General features: G+C 45.1%; 1 protein-coding gene across 5 annotated transcripts in view; it reads left to right on the forward strand.

The window, feature by feature from the left end:
- The window catches only part of LOC128694312 (bcl-2-related ovarian killer protein), a 102,341-nt gene that overhangs the window by 14,304 nt on the left and 61,378 nt on the right, over positions 1-26,659 (forward strand). For 3 of the 5 annotated variants that reach the window (XM_070093670.1, XM_070093672.1, XM_070093671.1), the window contains exons 3-6: positions 18,693-20,575; positions 20,746-20,965; positions 22,126-22,230; positions 25,101-25,221. In XM_070093670.1, the coding sequence (XP_069949771.1) occupies positions 20,391-20,575; positions 20,746-20,965; positions 22,126-22,230; positions 25,101-25,221 (631 nt within the window). In that variant the 5' untranslated portion in view covers positions 18,693-20,390. The remainder of the gene's footprint in view (positions 1-18,692; positions 20,576-20,745; positions 20,966-22,125; positions 22,231-25,100; positions 25,222-26,659) is intronic. The other 2 variants (XM_053784399.2, XM_053784400.2) reach the window with 1 other exon arrangement.

Genomic DNA, 26,659 nt, shown 5'->3' on the forward strand with positions numbered 1-26,659 from the left:
TCACACAGATGTCACAGGCACGTAAAAAATACTGTAGATTTAACGTGGGAGAACCCAATAAAGTACAGTAATGAAGATGAGGAAACATAAGTGTTATTAGAGGATTATATAACCTGTGTGGTTACAGTTACACTTCCAGGAGAATATTGTGTTATGTAAGGAAAGGCCATTGTTGTGCAAGGAACTTCAGGCTGGACGCGTTTGTTGAGTGTCAAGTTTGAAGACTAATATTCACTCAGTCACTTGTTTAGTTTCAAATTTGAAGACTGGCAGGCAGCTCTCTCTCTCTCTCTCTCTCCCTCATGTCCAGCCCTTCAGCTGCCTCCCCTCCCCATCTCTCCCCAGCTTCGTCCCTTCCAAGGTCACATCCTCCCCCAGGTGCACATCTGCCTCTCCCCCCGCCACTCTTCACCTGCCACTTCCTCCCCCAGGTGCACCTTTTCCCTGTGGCATTTACCTTGTCAGGTTCTGCAATATTACCTCGTGGGAAAGCAGCCGCTTCTTTCAATGTTTGTAATATTTTGTGTGTGTGTGTGTGTGTGTGTGTGTGTGTGTGTGTGTGTGTGTGTGTGTGTGTGTGTGTGTGTGTGTGTGTGTGTGTGTGTGTGTGTGTGCGCGCGCGCGCGCGCTCACCTGTTCTCTCCTATATGTGGTTACAGGGTTCGAGTCTATGCTCCTGGCCCCGTCTCTCCGCTGACCTCTCGTAGCTGCATCAGCTCTGTCATACCTGTTCTTGAGCTATGTATGGATTCTGCCTCTGCCACTTCTTTCTCAAACTGACTTACTGTATCCACCTTTTCAATTCCTCTCGGTATTTTATACGTCGTAATCATGTCACCTCTGGTCTTTCTGTCCTCTAGGATTGTCAGGTTTAGCTCTTCTAGTCTCTCATTATACTGTAGTTCAAACCCCTCATATTTAAGACTAGTCGCCTTGCAAGCCAGCTTCTTTACACGCATCAGATAAGGATTCCATACTGGCGCTGCATAATCGAAAATTGTTGTGATATAAGCCGTGGATAAGGTCGTGAATGTGACTTTGTTGTGATATAAGCCGTGGATAAGGTCGTGAATGTGACTTCGTTGTGATATAAGCCGTGGATAAGGTCGTGAATGTGACTGTTGTGATATAAGCCGTGGATAAGGTCGTGAATGTGACTTTGTTGTGATATAAGCCGTGGATAAGGTCGTGAATGTGACTTTGTTGTGATATAAGCCGTGGATAAGGTTGTGAATGTGACTGTTGTGATATAAGCCGTGGATAAGGTCGTGAATGTGACTTTGTTGTGATATAAGCCGTGGATAAGGTCGTGAATGTGACTTTGTTGTGATATAAGCCGTGGATAAGGTTGTGAATGTGACTGTTGTGATATAAGCCGTGGATAAGGTCGTGAATGTGACTTTGTTGTGATATAAGCCGTGGATAAGGTCGTGAATGTGACTTTGTTGACGCTCCTGAAAGCTGACCTTAAATTTGCCGGCCTCGCTTTTGATGCAGCGATTATTAAGTTGGTGTATAAATGAGGCGAAATGTTGGAAACTGTTCAGCCCGAGGTCGTCTGTCAGCGAGGTTTACAGCCTTTCTTCCACGAGTTTATACCAGTCATCTTTGTTCCACTACCTTGTACCAGTTATCTTTGTTGCACTAGCTTGTACCAGTTATCTTTGTTCCACTACCTTGTACCAGTCATCTTTGTTCCACTACCTTGTACCAGTCATCTTTGTTCCACTAGCTTGTACCAGTCATCTTTGTTCCACTAGCTTGTACCAGTTATCTTTGTTCCACTAGCTTGTACCAGTCATCTTTGTTCCACTACCTTGTACCAGTTATCTTTGTCCCACTAGCTTGTACCAGTTATCTTTGTTCCACTACCTTGTACCAGTCATCTTTGTTCCACTAGCTTGTACCAGTCATCTTTGTCCCACTAGCTTGTACCAGTTACTTTGTCCCACTAGCTTGTACCAGTTATCTTTGTTCCACTAGCTTGTACCAGTCATCTTTGTTCCACTAGCCTGTACCAGTCATCTTTGTTCCACTAGCTTGTACCAGCCATCTTTGTCCCACTAGCTTGTACCAGTTATCTTTGTTCCACTAGCTTGTACCAGTCATCTTTGTTCCACTAGCTTGTACCAGTCATCTTTGTCCCACAACCTTGTACCAGTCATCTTTGTTCCACAACCTTGTACCAGTCATCTTTGTTCCACTAGCTTGTACCAGTTATCTTTGTTCCACTAGATTGTACCAGTCATCTTTGTTCCACAACCTTGTACCAGTCATCTTTGTTCCACAACCTTGTACCAGTCTGTCCCACAACCTTGTACCAGTCATCTTTGTTCCACAACCTTGTACAAGTCATCTTTGTTCCACTAGCTTGTACCAGTCATCTTTGTCCCACAACCTTGTACCAGTCATCTTTGTTCCACAACCTTGTACCAGTCATCTTTGTCCCACTAGCTTGTACCAGTTATCTTTGTTCCACTACCTTGTATCAGTTGTCTTTGTTCCACTAGCTTGTACCAGTTATCTTTGTTCCACTACCTTGTACCAATCATCTTTGTCCCACAACCTTGTACCAGTCATCTGTCCCACTAGCTTGTACCAGTCATCTTTGTCCCACTAGCTTGTACCAGTCATTGTTCCACTACCTTGTACCAATCATCTGTCCCACTAGCTTGTACCAGTCATCATTGTTCCACTAGCTTGTACCAATCATCAGTGTCCTTAGTTTTCATAACTTTGCATTTGCTAGGGTTAAATTCTAATACCACTCGTCAGACCTCTCCCTCAGCTTGTCTAGTTCCATTTGTTGTCATGATCCGAGAAATCGTAATAACACGATTACCAACCACACTGTGGCCCATTCTAACCTCCCTATGGTGTATAGAAATATACCTAGTTAGATGAATGGAATATAGAAATATACCTAGTTAGATGAATGGAATATAGAAATATACCTAGTTTGGTAAATCTTATTGTAGTCAGCTGGCCCAGTTGTTTACGCACTGGCCTGGAGTTTTACGACTCGCTTGCCATGGGTTCAAACCTCACCCGTTCCGTGGGTTTTTTTCCCTTTTGTTGTCTTTATCGGTCTAGTCCTGTTTGTATTGTCATTAGTTTTACATCGTGTGTCAACAGGGACACCTCTGACTCTGTTTCTTCTGTTGTGTCGTTCACACACATAGGAAACAATACTGGTCCAAGTACTGGCCCGTATGGAACCCCATTTGTCACGCTCTTCCATCCCGATGCCTCATAACGGACAATTAGTCGTTGTTTCCTTCCTTCTATGATTTCCACGATCCACTGTAGTGTTTTTCCTGTTCCTGCTTACTTCTCTAGCTTTTGCCGCAGTCCCTTGTGAGGTACTGTATTGAACGCCTTCTTACAGTCTAAAAATATATTGTCCACCTATCTCTCTCTTGCCTATCATAACCTTGTCATAGACGTCTAGCAGATTTGTGAGACAGGATTTGCCATCTCTAAATCCATGCTGGCTGTTGTTTATGAATGTGCTTATTGCCTCATGTTTAATGCTGTCTGTCCCCCTTTTTAATTTATATACCGGGACGATGTTTGTTGTTTTCCAGACATCAGGCATCTGCACTGTTTCTAGTGACTTGCTGAAGATCGCAGTTAGGTTAAGTTAGGGGGGTCGATCTCAAGCTCCTGGGCCCTTCTTAACCTCCCTCCTCCTACCTTTCCCTGCCTATTCTGCCCTTCCACCCTCTCCGTCCACTGCTCCCTCACATCTGCCCCCTCCCGCCTCGGTGTCTCCTGAGATCCATGGGCTTGGTCATATTTGCGTTTGAACTTTTGTACACACTTCCTCGTTACGCTTAGCCTATTTGCTTTGAACTTCATTTGTCGCTCATTTTGCTTTTCTCTCTCTCTCTCTCTCTCTCTCTCTCTCTCTCTCTCTCTCTCTCTCTCTCTCTCTCTCTCTCTCTCTCTCTCTCTCTCTTTTACACAGGGTTTGACAAGGTTAGGTTAAGGATCCATAGCTTTATTGACAAGCTATTTACAGGTTAAGGATTCCTAACTTTATTGGCAAGCTAAGAGCTGTTACCTACATCAGCTCACTTGAAAGCATTTTTATTGTTATGAGACATACAAGTAGGGAACAGGATGAAGTTGGAGCCATCTGTGGGCCAGCATTTTCATTTGATCAACTGACTTTATCTCGTTGACATCATTATGCTGTACGAATGTGTTCCATATTCGAGTCATCCTGGGTATATACGATCTCAGATGGAGTGATGTTCTGGAGAAGGGTACAGCCAGAGTGAAGTTGCTGCTTTCTGCCCGTCTTGTGGCATAAAAGCTTGTTTCACGCTGTCCTCCCCCCCCCCCCTCTCTCTCTCTCTCCCAGTAGGAATCACTGTTGACAAATTTCAACTGCTTAAATATGGAAAGATTGAAGTGAGGGTGAGAGCTGGATACACAACAACACCGGAGAACCATCTGATCTATCATTTAGAGAACACAGAAAGGCAAATGCAGCAAAGACCAGATAATGACAACTTTCAAAACGAGAGAAATAATGTCATTGGTGACATTATTCAACTCACTCGTGCTCTCTCGTTTGAATATTGTTCAGTGTTGACGACTCCGTTCAAATCAGGAGAGATGTCAGAGCTGGGAAAGCTTTAGAAATTATTTTCTGTCCACATAGAGCCAGTAGAGCATTTAAACTACTGGGAACGACTGTAAATACTTGGAATGTACTCGCTGGAATGAAGGACAGAGAGATGGCCTGATAACATGTACACGGAGGAAACTGGAGGACCAGGTCCCACACCTACACACTACCACAACAATGCCGGAGTGAGAGAGATGATAAAAAGTGTAAATTAAACACACTGAAAATTTTAGCAATCATAAGAGAACACTGTCAACATCCGTGGTCCAAGACTCTTCAACCTGCTACCAGCAGATATCAACCTGCTACCAGCAGATATCAACCTACCACCAGCAGATATCAACCTGCCACCAGCAGATATCAACCTACCACCAGCAGATATCAACCTGCCACCAGCAGATATCAACCTGCCACCAGCAGATATCAACCTGCCACCAGCAGATATCAACCTACCACCAGCAGATATCAACCTACCACCAGCAGATATCAACCTACCACCAGCAGATATCAACCTACCACCAGCAGATATCAACCTGCCACCAGCAGATATCAACCTACCACCAGCAGATATCAACCTGCCACCACCAGATATCAACCTGCCACCACCAGATATCAACCTGCCACCAGCAGATATCAACCTGCCACCAGCAGATATCAACCTGCCACAAGCAGATATCAACCTGCCACCAGCAGATATCAACCTGCCACCAGCAGATATCAACCTGCTATCAGCAGATATCAACCTGCTATCAGCAGATATCAACCTGCCACCAGCAGATATCAACCTGCCACCAACAGATATCAACCTGCTATCAGCAGATATCAACCTGCCACCAGCAGATATCAACCTGCCACCAGCAGATATCAACCTACCACCAGCAGATATCAACCAGCTATCAGCAGATATCAACCTGCTATCAGCAGATATCAACCTGCCACCAGCAGATGTCAACCTGCCACCAGCAGATATCAACCTACCACCAGCAGATATCAACCTGCTATCAGCAGATATCAACCTGCCACCAGCATATATCAACCTGCTATCAGCAGATATCAACCTGCCACCAGCAGATATCAACCTACCACCAGCAGATATCAACCTGCCACCACCAGATATCAACCTGCCACCAGCAGATATCAACCTGCCACCAGCAGATATCAACCTGCCACCAGCAGATATCAACCTGCCACAAGCAGATATCAACCTGCCACCAGCAGATATCAACCTGCCACCAGCAGATATCAACCTGCTATCAGCAGATATCAACCTGCCACCAGCAGATATCAACCTGCCACCAACAGATATCAACCTGCTATCAGCAGATATCAACCTGCCACCAGCAGATATCAACCTGCCACCAGCAGATATCAACCTACCACCAGCAGATATCAACCAGCTATCAGCAGATATCAACCTGCTATCAGCAGATATCAACCTGCCACCAGCAGATGTCAACCTGCCACCAGCAGATATCAACCTACCACCAGCAGATATCAACCTGCTATCAGCAGATATCAACCTGCCACCAGCATATATCAACCTGCTATCAGCAGATATCAACCTGCCACCAGCAGATATCAACCTGCCACCAGCAGATATCAACCTGCTATCAGCATATATCAACCTGCTATCAGCAGATATCAACCTACCACCAGCAGATATCAACCTGCCACCAGCAGATATCAACCTGCCACCAGCAGATATCAACCTGCTATCAGCAGATATCAACCTGCCACCAGCAGATAACCTGCTATCAGCAGATATCAACCTGCCACCAGCAGATATCAACCTGCCACCAGCAGATATCAACCTGCCACCAGCAGATATCAACCTGCTATCAGCAGATATCAACCTGCCACCAGCAGATATCAACCTGCCACCAGCAGATATCAACCTGCTATCAGCAGATATTAACCTGCCACCAGCAGATATCAACCTGCCACCAGCAGATATCAACCTGCCACCAGCAGATATCAACCTGCCACCAGCAGATATCAACCTGCTATCAGCAGATATTAACCTGCCACCAGCAGATATCAACCTGCCACCAGCAGATATCAACCTGCCACCAGCAGATGTCAACCTGCCACCAGCAGATATCAACCTGCCACCAGCAGATATCAACCTGCCACCAGCAGATATCAACCTGCCACCAGCAGATGTCAACCTGCCACCAGCAGATATCAACCTACCACCAGCAGATATCAACCTGCCACCAGCAGATATCAACCTGCCACCAGCAGATATCAACCTGCCACCAGCAGATATCAACCTGCCACCAGCAGATATCAACCTGCCACCAGCAGATATCAACCTGCCACCAGCAGATATCAACCTACCACCAGCAGATATCAACCTGCCACCAGCAGATATCAACCTACCACCAGCAGATATCAACCTGCTATCAGCAGATATCAACCTGCCACCAGCAGATATCAACCTGCCACCAGCAGATATCAACCTGCCACCAGCAGATATCAACCTGCCACCAGCAGATATCAACCTACCACCAGCAGATATCAACCTGCCACCAGCAGATATCAACCTACCACCAGCAGATATCAACCTGCTATCAGCAGATATCAACCTGCCACCAGCAGATATCAACCTGCCACCAGCAGATATCAACCTGCCACCAGCAGATATCAACCTGCTGTGATGGATATGTGGACCTTCCCCTTCCTCGGACCAAACCTTCTTACCTCGCTTCCCTGAGGGTTTAGCGCTTCCCCGGGGAACATAACACATCTCTCGCAAAAAAAAAACAGCAACAACAACAGCATGAATCTCCGTAGCAAACAAAAACACTATTGTTATTGTTATTGTTTGATGCTGTTTGTTTTGTCTTGACAAAAGAGTTTGATGAGAGAGAGAGAGAGAGCTGTAAGCTGAGCTTAGTACAGCTTACCAGACACTGACAGCTTATCTCCAGTCACAGCTTCTGTTGTGTGGCGTGGGTCATACCTGGCCTGGGTCACACCTTGCGTGGCGTGGGTCATACCTGGCGTGGGTCACACCTTGCGTGGCGTGGGTCATACCTGGCGTGGGTCACACCTTGCGTGGCGTGGGTCACACCTTGCGTGGCGTGGGTCACACCTTGCGTGGCGTGGGTCACACCTTGCGTGGCGTGGGTCACACCTTGCGTGGCGTGGGTCACACCTTGCGTGGCGTGGGTCACACCTTGCGTGGCGTGGGTCACACCTTGCGTGGCGTGGGTCACACCTTGCGTGGCGTGGGTCACACCTTGCGTGGCGTGGGTCACACCTTGCGTGGCGTGGGTCACACCTTGCGTGGCGTGGGTCACACCTTGCGTGGCGTGGGTCACACCTTGCGTGGCGTGGGTCACACCTTGCGTGGCGTGGGTCACACCTTGCGTGGCGTGGGTCACACCTTGCGTGGCGTGGGTCACACCTTGCGTGGCGTGGGTCACACCTTGCGTGGCGTGGGTCACACCTTGCGTGGCGTGGGTCACACCTTGCGTGGCGTGGGTCACACCTTGCGTGGCGTGGGTCACACCTTGCGTGGCGTGGGTCACACCTTGCGTGGCGTGGGTCACACCTTGCGTGGCGTGGGTCACACCTTGCGTGGCGTGGGTCACCTTGCGTGGCGTGGGTCATCTTCCGAGGCGTGGGTCACACCTTGCGTGGCTTGGATAACACCTTGCGTGGCTTGGATAACACCTTGCGAGGCGTGGGTCACACCTTGCGTGGCTTGGATAACACCTTGCGTGGCGTGGGTCACACCTTGCGTGGCTTGGATAACACCTTGCGTGGCGTGGGTCACACCTTGCGTGGCTTGGATAACACCTTGCGTGGCGTGGGTCACACCTTGCGTGGCTTGGATAACACCTTGCGTGGCGTGGGTCACACCTTGCGTGGCTTGGATAACACCTTGCGTGGCGTGGGTCACACCTTGCGTGGCTTGGATAACACCTTGCGTGGCGTGGGTCACACCTTGCGTGGCTTGGATAACACCTTGCGTGGCGTGGGTCACACCTTGCGTGGCTTGGATAACACCTTGCGTGGCGTGGGTCACACCTTACGTGGCTTGGATAACACCTTGCGTGGCGTGGGTCACACCTTGCGTGGCTTGGATAACACCTTGCGTGGCGTGGGTCACACCTTGCGTGGCTTGGATAACACCTTGCGTGGCGTGGGTCACACCTTGCATGGGTCACCTTGCGTGGGTCACGCAAGGTGGTTGGGAAATGGAATAATTTTGGCGAGGAAATTAAGAGGCGGGGCCAGGAGCTGAGAAACGACCCCTGCAACCACAACTAGGTGAGTACACACACACACACACACACACACACACACACACACACACACACACACACACACACACACACACACACACACACACACACACACCACACACACACGCACACACATATTGTTACACAGTGAACAACATTGTTAAACCTTGAATAACATTGTTGCACATTGAACATTGTTGCACAGTCAACACTGTTACACCAACATTGTTGCACAGTCAACACTGTTACACCACCAACAACATTGTTGCACAGTCAACACTGTTACACCAACAACAACAGTGTTGCACAGTCAACACTGTTACACCAACAACAACAGTGTTGCACAGTCAACACTGTTACACCAACAACAACAGTGTTGTACAGTCAACACTGTTACACCAACAACAACAGTGTTGTACAGTCAACACTGTTACACCACCAACAACAACAGTGATGTACAGTCAACACTGTTACACCAACAACAACAGTGTTGTACAGTCAACACTGTTACACCACCAACAACATTGTTGCACAGTCAACACTGTTACTCCACCAACAACAGTGTTGCACAGTCAACACTGTTACACCACCAACAACAGTGTTGTACAGTCAACACTGTTACACCACCAACAACAGTGTTGCACAGTCAACACTGTTACACCACCAACAACAGTGTTGCACAGTCAACACTGTTACACCACCAACAACAGTGTTGCACAGTCAACACTGTTACACCACCAACAACAGTGTTGCACAGTCAACACTGTTACACCACCAACAACAGTGTTGCACAGTCAACACTGTTACACCACCAACAACAGTGTTGCACAGTCAACACTGTTACACCACCAACAACAGTGTTGCACAGTCAACACTGTTACACCAACAACAACAGTGTTGCACAGTCAACACTGTTACACCAACAACAACAGTGTTGCACAGTCAACACTGTTACACCACCAACAACAGTGTTGTACAGTCAACACTGTTACACCACCAACAACAGTGTTGTACAGTCAACACTGTTACACCACCAACAACAGTGTTGCACAGTCAACACTGTTACACCACCAACAACAGTGTTGCACAGTCAACACTGTTACACCACCAACAACAGTGTTGCACAGTCAACACTGTTACACCACCAACAACAGTGTTGCACAGTCAACACTGTTACACCACCAACAACAGTGTTGCACAGTCAACACTGTTACACCACCAACAACAGTGTTGCACAGTCAACACTGTTACACCACCAACAACAGTGTTGCACAGTCAACACTGTTACACCACCAACAACAGTGTTGCACAGTCAACACTGTTACACCAACAACAACAGTGTTGCACAGTCAACACTGTTACACCAACAACAACATTATTGCACAGTCAACACTGTTACACCAACAACAACATTATTGCACAGTCAACACTTACACCACCAACAACAGTGTTGCACAGTCAACACTGTTACACCAACAACAGTGTTGCACAGTCAACACTGTTACACCAACAACAACATTATTGCACAGTCAACACTGTTACACCACCAACAACAGTGTTGCACAGTCAACACTGTTACACCAACAACAGTGTTGCACAGTCAACACTGTTACACCAACAACAGTGTTGCACAGTCAACACTGTTACACCAACAACAGTGTTGCACAGTCAACACTGTTACACCAACAACAGTGTTGCACAGTCAACACTGTTACACCAACAACATTGTTGCACAGTCAACACTGTTACACCAACAGTGTTGCACAGTCAACACTGTTACACCAACAACAACATTGTTGCACAGTCAACACTGTTACACCAACAACAACATTGTTGCACAGTCAACACTGTTACACCAACAACATTGTTGCACAGTCAACACTGTTACACCAACAACATTGTTGCACAGTCAACACTGTTACACCAACAACAGTGTTGCACAGTCAACACTGTTACACCAACAACAGTGTTGCACAGTCAACACTGTTACACCAACAACAGTGTTGCACAGTCAACACTGTTACACCAACAACAACAGTGTTGCACAGTCAACACTGTTACACCAACAACAACAGTGTTGCACAGTCAACACTGTTACACCAACAACAACAGTGTTGCACAGTCAACACTGTTACACCAACAACAACAGTGTTGCACAGTCAACACTGTTACACCAACAACAACAGTGTTGCACAGTCAACACTGTTACACCAACAACAACAGTGTTGCACAGTCTACACTGTTACACCAACAACAACAGTGTTGCACAGTCAACACTGTTACACCAACAACAACAGTGTTGCACAGTCAACACTGTTACACCAACAACAACAGTGTTGCACAGTCAACACTGTTACACCAACAACAACAGTGTTGCACAGTCAACACTGTTACACCAACAACAACAGTGTTGCACAGTCAACACTGTTACACCAACAACAACAGTGTTGCACAGTCAACACTGTTACACCAACAACAACAGTGTTGCACAGTCAACACTGTTACACCAACAACAACAGTATTGCACAGTCAACACTGTTACACCAACAACAACAGTGTTGCACAGTCAACACTGTTACACCAACAACAACAGTGTTGCACAGTCAACACTGTTACACCAACAACAACAGTGTTGCACAGTCAACACTGTTACACCAACAACAACAGTGTTGCACAGTCAACACTGTTACACCAACAACAGTGTTGCACAGTCAACACTGTTACACCAACAACAGTGTTGCACAGTCAACACTGTTACACCAACAACAGTGTTGCACAGTCAACACTGTTACACCAACAACAGTGTTGCACAGTCAACACTGTTACACCAACAACAGTGTTGCACAGTCAACACTGTTACACCAACAACAGTGTTGCACAGTCAACACTGTTACACCAACAACAACAGTGTTGCACAGTCAACACTGTTACACCAACAACAACAGTGTTGCACAGTCTACACTGTTACACCAACAACAACAGTGTTGCACAGTCAACACTGTTACACCAACAACAACAGTGTTGCACAGTCAACACTGTTACACCAACAACAACAGTGTTGCACAGTCAACACTGTTACACCAACAACAACAGTGTTGCACAGTCAACACTGTTACACCAACAACAACAGTGTTGCACAGTCAACACTGTTACACCAACAACAACAGTGTTGCACAGTCAACACTGTTACACCAACAACAACAGTGTTGCACAGTCTACACTGTTACACCAACAACAACAGTGTTGCACAGTCAACACTGTTACACCAACAACAACAGTATTGCACAGTCAACACTGTTACACCAACAACAACAGTGTTGCACAGTCAACACTGTTACACCAACAACAACAGTGTTGCACAGTCAACACTGTTACACCAACAACAACAGTGTTGCACAGTCAACACTGTTACACCAACAACAACAGTGTTGCACAGTCAACACTGTTACACCAACAACAACAGTGTTGCACAGTCAACACTGTTACACCAACAACAACAGTGTTGCACAGTCAACACTGTTACACCAACAACAACAGTGTTGCACAGTCAACACTGTTACACCAACAACAACAGTGTTGCACAGTCTACACTGTTACACCAACAACAACAGTGTTGCACAGTCAACACTGTTACACCAACAACAACAGTATTGCACAGTCAACACTGTTACACCAACAACAACAGTGTTGCACAGTCAACACTGTTACACCAACAACAACAGTGTTGCACAGTCAACACTGTTACACCAACAACAACAGTGTTGCACAGTCAACACTGTTACACCAACAACAACAGTGTTGCACAGTCAACACTGTTACACCAACAACAACAGTGTTGCACAGTCAACACTGTTACACCAACAACAACAGTATTGCACAGTCAACACTGTTACACCAACAACAACAGTGTTGCACAGTCAACACTGTTACACCAACAACAACAGTGTTGCACAGTCAACACTGTTACACCAACAACAACAGTGTTGCACAGTCAACACTGTTACACCAACAACAACAGTGTTGCACAGTCAACACTGTTACACCAACAACAACAGTGTTGCACAGTCAACACTGTTACACCAACAACAACAGTGTTGCACAGTCAACACTGTTACACCAACAACAACAACACTAATGAACGTATCTCCATATGCAAATTCTTCAATAATAAAACCACTTTTAATCCTGCCATTAGTGTTGATATATTTTGTAAAATATATTAAGTCTACCATCGTCTGGCCAGTGGTCAGAATTATATGTAATTTAGCCAATTATTTCATTTTAACAGTATCGTTAATTGCACCGGAAGGCTGGTAGTCAAATATTTATTTTCACCGCTGTATCACCATCAGCGTTAAAGGTGGGCCTTTAAATAACCTACAACACAATTACACGTAACGCCTTTATCAAAACGAAAAGGTCAACAACAGCTTCAGGCAGATAAGACAATATCAGGCTGTGATACTGCCTGATATTGTTGGATATGATAATGGTATGTCATACCGACAAGTTGTTAAGTAAGACACATGTGCAGCAGTTAGGTATCTTTATTCCGAAACGTTTCGCCTACACAGTAGGGTTCTTCAGTGGGGTACAGAGGAGGCTGCAGAAGCTGGAGCTTTTGGTCACTTGACCAAAAGCTTCAGAAACTGTGGGTCATCATATAACAAAGACCCGCGTCAGGAAACACTTGCCCTGTTTCCTAACCCCCGGCACCGGCGTTCACCATGATCCCTGTGAGACCTCTGACCTTGGCTCTCTCTCTGACCATTTTCCCGGCTTCTCCCACCATTACGTGTCGGTGTTCGGGTCGTTCACACCACAGGTCAAGTCTGTCTGGAAGTGATCATCCAAACAACCTTCACATATACCAGAGACGATCCGTACTTTGCCAGGATTGACAGACTGATCACATCAACTCCAGGCTGAGGGACTGATTACCTCAAACTACTACTGATCTTAAACCATTCTTCTCTGTATTGGACTGAGGAATCCACTGATTGGCGAAAATTCTCTACAATAAGGATACCCAATTACTATATAAATGTCTAATTCATCAACCAGTCGGTTCTGTGTCCCAGGTATTTACTTTCTCTGTGCCTCAACTGATACTTTCTTTGTGCCTCAACTAATTGACTTGACATTTCAACGCCGACAACTTCATGCAACTTCCGAGCGGCTTCAAACTTAATGTGCCGGTGTATATTAAGGTATTGGTCTTTTTTGGTTTCTTTGAGAGGCTTGAATTAGATATTGTCTGTGTATGTCCTAATTTACTATTTTTTCAGGGAATATTTGGATATTAGTTTCCGTGTGATAACTTGTGAACGTCTCTCCTGGTTCCCCTTTCAGACCTTCAGCACAAATATTTGACTACATCATCAACTTATGCCGCACTCTGCATTATTCCAGTCACGTGTATTGAGGTACAGCGGGCCAGGTTGTACAATACGGGGATACCTTCCTCGATCACGCAGCGAGTGAAATATGTACAGCTAGGTTCCTGGAGGAACCTAGCTGTATTTCAGATAGGTACGCTCCGTGAGGCGTACCTGTCTCACTTTTGCTAGGGCAGGTGTACAACACTGGAGGTTCACAACACTGGAGGTGTACAGTGGTGGTTGCTGTGTCATGTCTGCCAGGTGTGGTACCTCCACTCTTTTTTAACAAGAACACCATCTTACTAAAACTATTAGTTCCAAGATCATCTTGTTGCATTCTACACTTGCTCGACGTTCCACCTCCCTTGGTAGAGCTTTCATCTATAGAGCTGAGCTCTTAATTCGACTTTTGTTTTTGCTTCCCCAGATGGGAGGTTCTAGTCTGGCGCTGCACACTCGAGGAGCTGTGTGTAACAAGTTGGTCAGTAGAACTATGAGTTGTGTTCAGAGTTGAAAGAGTTGGTCTCAGCTGTGTTAGTCTTGTGTAAACTACTGCTTGGATACCCTGAGTCGGCAGGCAAACAAGGCTTTTGATTTTCCAGCACCCTTTCCCGGGCGGGCAGGCAGGCAAGCAGGAAGGCAGGCAAGCAGGAAGGCAGGCAGGCAGAAAGGCAGGCAGGAAGACAAGCAAGTAAGCGGGTATGCACCTAGTAATCAGACAGAGAGAGAGAGAGGCTCGTTAAACACCACTGCAGCATACTAACTTATACTTCAAGAAGAACAGTCGCTGTTCGTTACTTATACTAGCTGTCTGCACCTGCTGTGTCACCTTGTAACTAGGTGACAGTACCTAACACCCAGAGAGAGAGAGAGAGAGAGAGAGAGAGGAGGAGGGGAGGAGGAGGAGGAGGAAGGGGTACACAACAAAGGAGAGAGGTGGGTGGTCACCTTGAACAGGTCAAGTTTCTATTTAACAAGAACCTTAGATGGTAACTAGATGGCTATTACTACTGCTTCTGCTGTTCCTGCTGCTGCTGCTGTTGCTACTGTTGCTACTGCTTTTGCTGCTGCTGCTACTATTATACTACTACTACTTCTATAGCTACTGCTGCTACTACTACTATTACTGCTTCTACTACTGTAACTACTTCCAACACCACTATTACTGTTAATAATAAATTTGTGTGTGGATAGCCAGGCATAGGTTAGGGCTTGTAAGACAGAGACATTATTTTCCACTAAAGGTTTGCCGTAGACAGGAACTCTTACAGGTTTACCACTTCCCATGATTATTATAAATAATTAGAGGTATGCGTGATGTCACCATGGTTGTATAATATGTTTGTAGATGGGGTTGTAAGAGAAGTGAACGCCAGGGTATTGGGAGGGGTGTGGGATTAAAAAATAAAGAATCTAAAGCGAAGTGGGAGTTGGCACAGTTGCTTTTTGCCGATGACTCGGTGTTTTTAGGAGATCCTATAGAGAGAAGCTGCAAAGGTTGAGGGAGGAGGAACTTGGGAGTATATGTAAAAATAAGGAAATTAAAAGTGAGCATAGGAAAGAACGAGGTGATGAGGATAACAAAAAAAATTGGGTTATGGAAGATTAGATACCGGATTGGAAGGAGGAAGTAGGGAAGAAATGAATGTGCATAGATTTGTCGGCAGACGAGGCTATGAAAGAAAAGGTGAGCCATAGAACTGACGAGGGGAAAAAAAAGCCATCTGTTGACACAAAAATTGTTATCCATGGAAGGAAAATCAGGTAAATGAACCTGAGTATAGTTGTACCAACACTCTTATATGGGTGTGAAGCATGGGTTTTGAACGTTGCAGCGAGGAGGAGGCTGAAGGCAGCGGAGATGTGTCTGAGGGCAATGTGTGATGTGAATAAAAATAATAATAATCATGTGGCGTGAGGTGAACATAGACTATTGACTGACACTCGTCCCATTGTGAGTGTCAGTGACTTTTTCAGGCGAGCAGTGAATGCCCTACACTGCTACAATATACATCAATGGTTACTTTTTAATTTATTATTCAATATAGTTTGACGTCAGTTGAGAGCTTCAGCTGGTCACCCTTGTTTGACGTCACTTGAGATCAGTAGCTGGTCACCCTTGTTTGACGTCACTTGATCAGTAACTGGTCACCCTTGTTTGATGTCACTTGAGATCAGTAACTGGTCACCCATGTTTGACGTCACTTGAGATCAGTAACTGGTCACCCTTGTTTGACGTCACTTGAGATCAGTAGCTGGTCACCCATGTTTGACGTCACTTGAGATCAGTAACTGGTCACCCTTGTTTGATGTCACTTGAGATCAGTAACTGGTCACCCTTGTTTGATGTCACTTGAGATCAGTAACTGGTCACCCTTTGACGTCACTTGAAATCAGTAACTGGTCACCCTTGTTTGACGTCACTTAAAATCAGTAACTGGTCACCCGTTTTACTGCGATATATATTTGTAATTAAGTATCCTGGAGGAATACCTTTGGAATTATCCCTGACTGGTGGTATACAGGTGACCTGCAGCCTTAATGACCCTCGTGGTGATAGGCTTTAAACCTAATACAGCAACCACTGTCAGAAAGACCTGGTTGTACAACCCGGATGTAATTACCGGATCATTAGAGCTAATCACACTGCCTCCAATTTCCGGGTGATGTTGCTGAGATGCAACACCAGATGCTGTACCGTGTATCATTAAGATGTTGACCTTGTTTTACTGTGTGTGTGTGTGTGTGTGTATAGTCACCATTTTGTGGTTGTAGAGGTCGAATCATAGCTCATGACCCCCCGCCTCTTCTCTGGTCGCTACTAGGCCTACTCCCTGCTTCAAGAGGTTTGTCGTACCTCTCCTTAAAGCTATGTATGGATGCTGCCTCTACTTCACTCTACAGATAGTTCAACTTCCTGACAACTCTGAGGCCACTGCAGTGGCCACTCCCAGTGGTGGTGGCCACCCACCAGTTTTTAGTAAGTTTATTTAGGACCAGGTACACACATTTACAGTTATCACACATTGTATGAATTATATACCTTGGATAACCCAAAAGTTAGACAAAGTGACTTGTATCCATTGGGGACCTTGTAATATCTTAGTGTCTAACCTTAAAAGTTTAAGCAGCCAAGTAACTCAATTGTGTGAAAATCATTTACCGTAAAAGGAGATATACTAGGAATAAGGGAAAGTGAGTTATTACCATTAAAGAGAGGGTGGCGGGTGGCAGCGAGGGAAGTAGCCACTTGTGTGTAGGTGGGACAAGTGGTGGGTGGGCAGGGCGGACGAGGTGGGTGGTAGCTTTACTAAGAGGCCTTCTGGGTGGGTGGGTAGGCATATTGCTTCATTAACCAGTCCTCCAGGTGGGCTGGAAAACTTGTATCAAAATCTTGGGTGGGTCAGGGGACACAAATCACCCAGTGATCACTCAGGATGTGTCAGATACGAGGGCCCGCCAGCAGCAACAGCTTGGTGGACCATACACTACACAAAGCCTGGCCACAGACTGGGCTGCTGAGACAGAGAAGCCCAAGAACAGTGTCACAGGTAAGTTAAAGACAATTCCAAGACAGATTTCAACCGTTAAATGGCAACAACAGAATACCTCACAACACAATTGTTAAGTAACAGACATCAACAGTACATCGGTTCACACAACCGCTAGTGGAGGAACAGACAACGGAACACTTGTGCACACTTCCCGTTAAGTAACAGGAAGGAGAAAAGTAACAGTCGTGCCTCAACAGTCGGCTAAGTCAGTCCTTAACGAGGCAGTTAAACACGGTAATTAATCAAGGGTAATTATCTTAATGAAGGGCTGTTTGCCTTCTGTAGTTTATAACTTTCTTGTAATTATTATTATTATTATTATTATTATTATTATTATTATTATTATTATTATTATTATTGAATTTAACGGCTCTAACTTTCGCTAAATTATGTAAATTAACCTAACACGAAGATCATTATCATTACAATCAGCATACGTGGGTCAGGTATTGTTGGGTGTTGAAAGTCATGTGTTGAATGTTGGTGTGTGTGCCGAAGAGCCGTTCTGGAGGTATCCCTTGAAAATCTCAAAAAGAAGGGAAGAGAACCAATCAATTTAAGTATCCCCTCACCAGGGACACCAAAATATATGCAGCGTATGTTTGTAACACATTTAAGTATTGCTGTTGAGAATTTGCAGTGAATCCTTAAGATATATTCACAGGTTATCACATGGAGACTAATCCAGCTCCTTCAGTAAAAATGACATAACATTGAAACCCCCCCCCCTTTCAAAGGAGGTTTATTTATCCTATTGAGAAAATTCTTGATGCTTTGATCGAACCGGTTTGCCTTATGTTCTGATTTATGCATAAAACTTTTTTTTTTAAGTTTATGAATAATGTAATATTTGTCTCTACAGACGACGGGTGAAGTGTGTTGAGGCTCACCTGCTAGCTGCACCAGGCTGGTAGACTCGCCACAGCACCGTCTTATTGTTGAGGCTCACCTGCTAGCTGCACCAGGCTGGTAGATTCGCCACAGCACCGTCATATTGTTGAGGCTCACCTGCTAGCTACACCAGGCTGGTAGACTCGCCACAGCACCGTCATATTGTTGAGGCTCACCTGCTAGCTGCACCAGGCTGGTAGACTCGCCACAGCACCGTCATATTGTTGAGGCTCACCTGCTAGCTGCACCAGGCTGGTAGACTCGCCACAGCACCGTCATATTGTTGAGGCTCGCCTACTAGCTGCACCAGCCTGATAGACTCGCCGCAGCACCGTCATATTGTTGAGGCTCACCTGCTAGCTGCACCAGGCTGGTAGACTCGCCGCAGCACCGTCATATTGTTGAGGCTCACCTGCTAGCTGCACCAGTCTGGTAGACTCACTGCAGTACCGCCATCTTGCATATCTTAAGATCTTCGCTTCATTTCCTCTCAGTTAACCATCACTCTGACGACACACACGCTCGTCAGTGAAAACATGTGATGTGTCAGTCAGTGGACTGGTGATGCTATCAGCGCCACATCACACACACACACACACACACACACACACACACACACACACACACACACACACACACACACACACACACACACACACACACACACACACACCTGCCTTCACTGACAAAAATGCACCTACCAGTTGCAAGATGTTGACAGATGTGAAAACGTTGCTCATAGAAAACGGATTGAGGGTATGGAAAATGGACGCCCCAGCGCCACGTTCCCAGTTTTGAAGATTTGAGAAGTTATGAATTGATGGCAGAGTGGTAGTTTTAGTGACGTATTACGTCAGTTATGACCGTAGTAGTTGTTGTTCGGTAATATTTTGTTGTTAGTAATAAAGAAGGCGAGAACGTTTACTAATATGGTTTAATAAGCACGTCTCTGGTACTGTTGCTACAGTAAAGAGGAAGAAACAGTGTACCTCTCTGTACAGGGCAAACTTTATTGAATCACGACGAATGCATTGATAATTATTACTAGAGGTGATAACGAGTTACCAGTACATAGCTCTCTCTCCTCTCTTCCTCCTCTCTTCCCTCTCTCCTCTCTTCCGCACATGTCAAGATAAAGAGAAAATCAATTGATGAGCCAAAATGAAAATTCCCAACCTGGAATAACTTGAGAGTCATAACAAATAACTTAATGTGGTAGTATGTTGTTGTTATACATGTTTTACAAGTGTCAAATATGGAGACAAAAAAAGGTGTACAAAACTGTGTTTAGAGAGAGAGTTTAAAAACATTACTGAGAACGTTATGAAAGAGCTGCAAATAACGTTTTATTACAAATTTTAAGCGTAGTTAAAATTAACAAGCCGAACAAAAAAGTGAATATCAGAGAAAATAGATCATTGCCCGTAATATTACATATACTGTAGGTCAATACTTTGTTAGCCCAGCCTAGCATGATGCCTACTACCATAACCTGCCATGTACCATACCTGTGACGCCATCCAGGCCTGAGGGAGAGAGACGCACCTCTTAACTGTCTCATCAGGTAGACTGTTGCTGCTGGCAGCCTACACACACACCCTGGCTGATACAGTATTAGTTACAGAAGCTTCAGTGTCCTGAAGTGTTGTCACCACTGCCCGCCATCACCATGATGTCAGAGAGCATGAGCCGGGTGAGCGTGAGTTTGAGCGGTGGTGTGGGCGTTGGTATGAACGGTGATGTGGGCGTCAGGATGAGGAAGTCTTCAGTTCCCATCATCTCCACCAGAACGCTGGAGATACCAGCTGGACCTCACACTCCGAGGTCACTCTCACGTAGTGGATCACCAGCAAGGTATGTGTGTGTGTGTGTACTCTGGTTGCAAGGGTCCAGTCTATTTTTGTAATATTGCAAGCTCCTGATATGTTGATTGCAACACGAAAGGCCTAGAGCTATCATTCAACTCTCCCTGTGGTTATTTTGCACACACATTTATATATGCATGTGTAATATTTCTCGTATAGGCGGAGGTTCTCCAACGTGAGTGACGCAGTCACCAGGAAGATCTCCACCACTATTGGCTGGAGGAGCGTCAATGTTGACGCAGTGGTGACGCAGACCAAATGTCTGGTGACGCAGTATGTGAGGTCGCGTCTCAAGCGTGCTGGCCTCCTACACAAGAAACTCGGCCTTCAGAGACTAAGATCAGTGGCCAACCTCGCTGGAGGGTGGGAGGTGTGTGAGGTGAGTGGGAGGCTGTGTGAGGTGAGTGGGAGGCTGTGTGAGGTGAGTGGGAGGCTGTGTGAGGTGAGTGGGAGGCTGTGTGAGGTGAGTGGGAGGCTGTGAGGTGAGTGGGAGGCTGTGTGAGGTGAGTGGGAGGCTGTGCGAGGTGTAGTGGGAGGTTGTATGAGGTGAGTGGGGTAATAAGGTGTTTGATGTTAGTGCTGGGAGGGAGGTGGAATGGTCTGGGGGGGGGGGGTAGACAGCTAGGAAAACAAGTGAAGGCTGGTGGAACTGGTGAGGAAAACACCTGCCTAGGCTACACACCTGGCTAACACCTGCCCTCATTAATAATTGTGCTGCAGTCTGTTTGTGTGTGTACTCACCTATTTGTGGTTGCAGGGGTCAAAACAGCTCCTGGCCCCGCCTCTTCACTGACCGCTACTAGGTCCTCTCCCTGCTCCATGAGCTTTCCCTGCTTCATGAGCTTTATCATACCTCGTCTTAAAACTATGTATGGTTCCTGCCTCCATTACATCACTTCCCAGACTATTCCACTTCCTGACAACTCTATGACTGAAGAAATACTTCCTAACATCTCTTTGACTCATCTGAGTCTTCAACTTCCAATTGTGACCCCTTGTTTCTGTGTCCCATCTCTGGAACATCCTGTCTCTGTCCTCTTTGTCAATTCCTCGCAATATTTTGTATGTCATTATCATGTCTCCTCCTGTCTTTAAGTGTCGTCAGGCCGATTTCCCTTAACCTTTCTTCGTAGGACATTCCCCTTAGCTCTGGAACTAGCCTTGTTGCAAACCTTTGCACTCTCTCTAATTTCTTGATGTGCTTGACCAAATGTGGGTTCCAAACTGGTGCTGCATACTCCAGTATGGGTTTGACGTACACGGTGTACAGAGTCTTGAATGATTCCTTGCTGAGGTATCGGAACGCTATTCTCAGGTTTGCCAGGCGCCCATATGCTGCAGCAGTTATTTAGTTGATGTGCGCCTCAGGAGATGTGCTCGGTATTATACTCACCCCAAGATCCTTCTCCTTGAGTGAGGTTTGCAGTCTGTGTGTGTGTGAAGGGTGGGAGGGGTTGTGGATGGTGTATCTAACACCCTTGGTGTTACTAACAGGTGTGTTGATACTGGAAGGTGTTTTTAGCAGGTGTGGTGTTGCAGGTGTTCCCGCGGGTGTCTGCAATAGGCCAGGAGCTAGAGAGAACATACCCTAAGCTCTACGCTTCTGTGGCCAGACAGCTCTCTATTACGCTCACTTCTGATAAGGTAAGTCTACCCTCATCTACCTCTCACTACCCTCACTACCACCATCTACGCCTACCATTATCTACGTTCACTACCATATCTACCCTCATTACCATTTACCCTCACTACCATTATCTACCCACACTACCATTTACGCTCACTACCATTATTTACCCTCACTACCATTATCTACCCTCATCTTTCACTACCATTGTCTAACCTTACTACCATAATCTACCCTCACTACCATCATCTACCCTCCCTCCCATCTACCCTCATCTACAATACCATCATCTACCCTCACTACCACCATCTACCCTTCACTACCATCATCTACCCTCACTACCGTCATCTACCCTCACTACCATCATTTACCCTCACCACCATCTGCCCTCATCTACTCTACGATCACCTACCCCTCACTACCATTATCTCCCCTCACTACCATTATCTACCCTCACTACCATTATCTACCCTCACTACCATTATCTACCCTCACTACCATTATCTACCCTCTACCATTATCAACCCTCACTACCATTATCTACCCTCACTATTATCTACCCTGACTACCATCGTCTACCCTCACTATTATCTACCCTCACTACCATCATCTACCCTCACTACCATCATCTACCCTCACAACCATCATCTACCCTCACTACCATTATCTACCCTCACTACCATCGTCTACCCTTACTATTATCTACTCACTATTATCTACCCTCACTACCATTATCTACCCTCGCTACCATTATCTACTCTACCATTTACCCTCACTACCATTATCTACCCTCACTACTATTCCCCTCACTACCATTATCTACCCTCACTACTATTCCCCTCTACCATTATCTACCCTCACTACCATTATCTACCCTCACTACTATTCCCCTCACTACCATTATCTACTCTACCATTATCTACTCTACCATTATCTACCCTCACTACCATTATCTACCCTCACTACCATTATCTACCCTCACTACCATTATCTACCCCTCACTACCATTATCTACCCTCACTACCATTATCTACCCTCACTATTATCTACCCTCACTACCATCATCTACCCTCACTACCATCATCTACCCTCACTACTATTATCTACCCTCACTACCATCATCTACACTCACTACTATTATCTACCCTCACTACCATTATCTACCCTCACTACCATTATCTACCCTCATTACCATTATCTACTCTACCATTATCTACTCTACCATTATCTACCCTCACTACTATTATCTACCCTCACTACCATCGTCTACCCTCACTACCATCATCTACCCTCACTACCATCATCTACCCTCACTACCATTATCTACCCTCACTACCATTATCTACCCTCACTACCATTATATATCCTCACTACCATTATCTACCCTCACTACCATCATCTACCCTCACTACCATCTACCCTCACTACCATTATCTACCCTCTCTACCATTATCTACCCTCACTACCATTATCTACCCTCACTATCATTATCTATCCTCACTACCATTATCTACCCTCACTACCATTATCTACCCTCACTACCATTATCTACCCTCACTACCATCGTCTACCCTTACTATTATCTACTCACTATTATCTACCCTCACTACCATTACCTACCCTCACTACCATTATATACCCTCACTACCATTATCTACCCTCACTACCATTATCTACCCTCACTACCATTATCTACCCTCACTACCATTATCTACCCTCACTACCATTATCTACCCTCACTACCATTATCTACCCTCACTACCATTATCTACCCTCACTACCATCGTCTACCCTTACTATTATCTACTCAATATTATCTACCCTCACTACCATTATCTACCCTCACTACCATTATCTACTCTACCATCATCTACCCTCACTACCATTATCTACCCTCACTACCATTATCTACCCTCACTACCATCGTCTACCCTTACTATTATCTACTCACTATTATCTACCCTCACTACCATTATCTACCCTCTACCATTATCTGCCCTTATTACCATTATCTACCCTTACTACCATTATCTACCCTTACTACCATTATCTACCCTCACTACCATTATCTACCCTCACTACCATTATCTACCCTCACTACCATTATCTACCCTCACTACCATTATCTACTCACTACCATTATCTACCCTCACTACCATTATCTACCCTCACTACCATTATCTGCCCTTATTACCATTATCTACCCTTACTACCATTATCTACCCTTACTACCATTATCTACCCTCACTACCATTATCTACCCTCACTACCATTATCTACCCTCACTACCATTATCTACCCTCACTACCATTATCTACCCTCACTACCATTATCTACCCTCACTACCATCATATTACAATATTTTACTTGAATACTCTCTTAAACATCTGTTATTATAATTTAAACACCTGTTATATATTAAGCACCAATTATTATAGATTAAACACCTGTTATTATCCATTAATTAACCCTTTACCAGGCTATGCCTCATATTTTACGTTTAACATCTGTAATTAACAAATTACGTTTAACATCTGTAATTAACAAATTACGTTTAACATCTGTAATTAACAAATGTTTAACGTTTATGAAGTCATGTGTTTCACTGTGTAGAGCTTTATCATGTTTCACTCTTTGTAGGGCTCTGTCGCAATATTTTGCTGTAGAGCTTTAGTCACGTATTTTACCCTCTGAAGACCTTTTAAAGGCACGTTTCACTCATGTGTGCATGTGTGACGCAGGTGTTGTGAAACACACAGGAAATAACTCGTGAGATTGTAACCAGCACGCAGGTGTATGTGTGCTGATTACAAATTGTGTGTGTGTGTGTGTGTGTGTGTGTGTGTGTGTCGTCACGTACATGTGCTCAGCTGTACCACCTGTGCAGGTGGTGCGGTCAGTGATGGTGCAGGTGGCTGGTCATGTCTTCAGAGCAGAGATCACCTGGGCCAGAATCATCTCACTCTTCGCCGTGGCTGCTGGACTCGCCTCAGACTGTGTCAAACAAGGTATAATATGTGTGTGTGTACTCTTGTGTACTCTCGGTGTGTACTCGCCTGTATGTGTACCTGTCTGTATGGGACTAGGTTCAGATACCATTATTGTGTTACCATACACCCATACTGTGTGTGGTAGTTATCATACACCCTTTCTGTGTGTGGTAGTTGTCACCTGACCTTGTCTAAAAAACCAGGAATATATCTGACCTTAGTCTCTGCCTCAGATATGCTACAACTCATATAAATATTATTATTATTAATGCTACTAATACTTAATCACATCTCCTTTACTGCCACTCTTGTTACTATTCTGTTATACACGCTGTATGATTTTGAAAATTATATTGGATGTAATAATTTGAAAAAATAAGTTGCCTATTAAATTCTAAAGCTACTGGAAGCTTACGTAGGTATGAGCACAGTGCTGAGAGTTAAATAATGTAGTATTATATTGACAAGTTGATGATTAAGACACATGTAGGCTTCGTCAGTCAAATACAGAGGCAGCAGGTGTAGTAGGGAAGAAAAGATGATGTAATCAGTCTATCAACCTTTGAGAAATAGTATTTGAGGTGGTCAGTCCCTCAGGCGTTATCTTTGCCCATGACTCCGTGTTTTGGGAGATTCTGAAGAGAGGTTCCACAGGGTGGTGGCGGAGGAATTTTGGAGTGTGTGTAAAAGAAGATAATTAAAAGTGAACGTAAGAAAAAACAAGGTGATGAGGGTAACAAAAAAATTAGTTAAATAAAGATTAGATATCGGATTGAAGAGATGAAGTGAATGTGTTCAGATATTTGGGAGTGGACTTGTCAACATATGGTTCTAGGGTAGACGAGGTGAACCATTGCGTAGAAGAGGGGGGGAAAGGTGTGTGGTGCATTGATGCATCTGTGGAGATAAAAATATTTATTCTTGAAGGTAAAAAGGGGAATGTAGCACAGTATAGTGGTACCAACACTGTTACATGGGTTTGAAGCATGGGGTTTAAACGTTGCAGCTGGAAAGACGCTGAATGCAGTGGAGATGTCATGTTTGAGGGCAGTGTGTGGTGTAAATATTATGTAGACAATTCAGCGCTTGGAGATTATTATAGGTTTAATTAATGGAACTAAAGAGGGTTGTTGAGGTAGTCTGAGCATTAAGAGAGGATGGAACAGAATAGGGTGACTCAGAGGGGTGGAGGGAAGGAGGGGTAAGGGACATTCCAGGAAAGGTTGGTGGGAGGGGATAAGGGTGAAGAGTTCTAGTGGCTTAGCATCCTTGTGTTAGTGTGTTAGATCAGTGGAAACAAATGGTTTTAAGGATTTAAAGTGTTGTTGGAGTGTAAGCAGGACAGCATGAAAGGATTCAGTGAAACCTGTTAGCCGAACATCAGTCTTGGAAGTGTGAAGTACAGTGCCTACATCCTGAAGGAGGGGGTGGAGATGTTGCGGTTCAGAGGGTCATC

Source organism: Cherax quadricarinatus, chromosome 43, assembly GCF_038502225.1.
Source record: "Cherax quadricarinatus isolate ZL_2023a chromosome 43, ASM3850222v1, whole genome shotgun sequence".
Taxonomy (NCBI): domain Eukaryota; kingdom Metazoa; phylum Arthropoda; class Malacostraca; order Decapoda; family Parastacidae; genus Cherax; species Cherax quadricarinatus.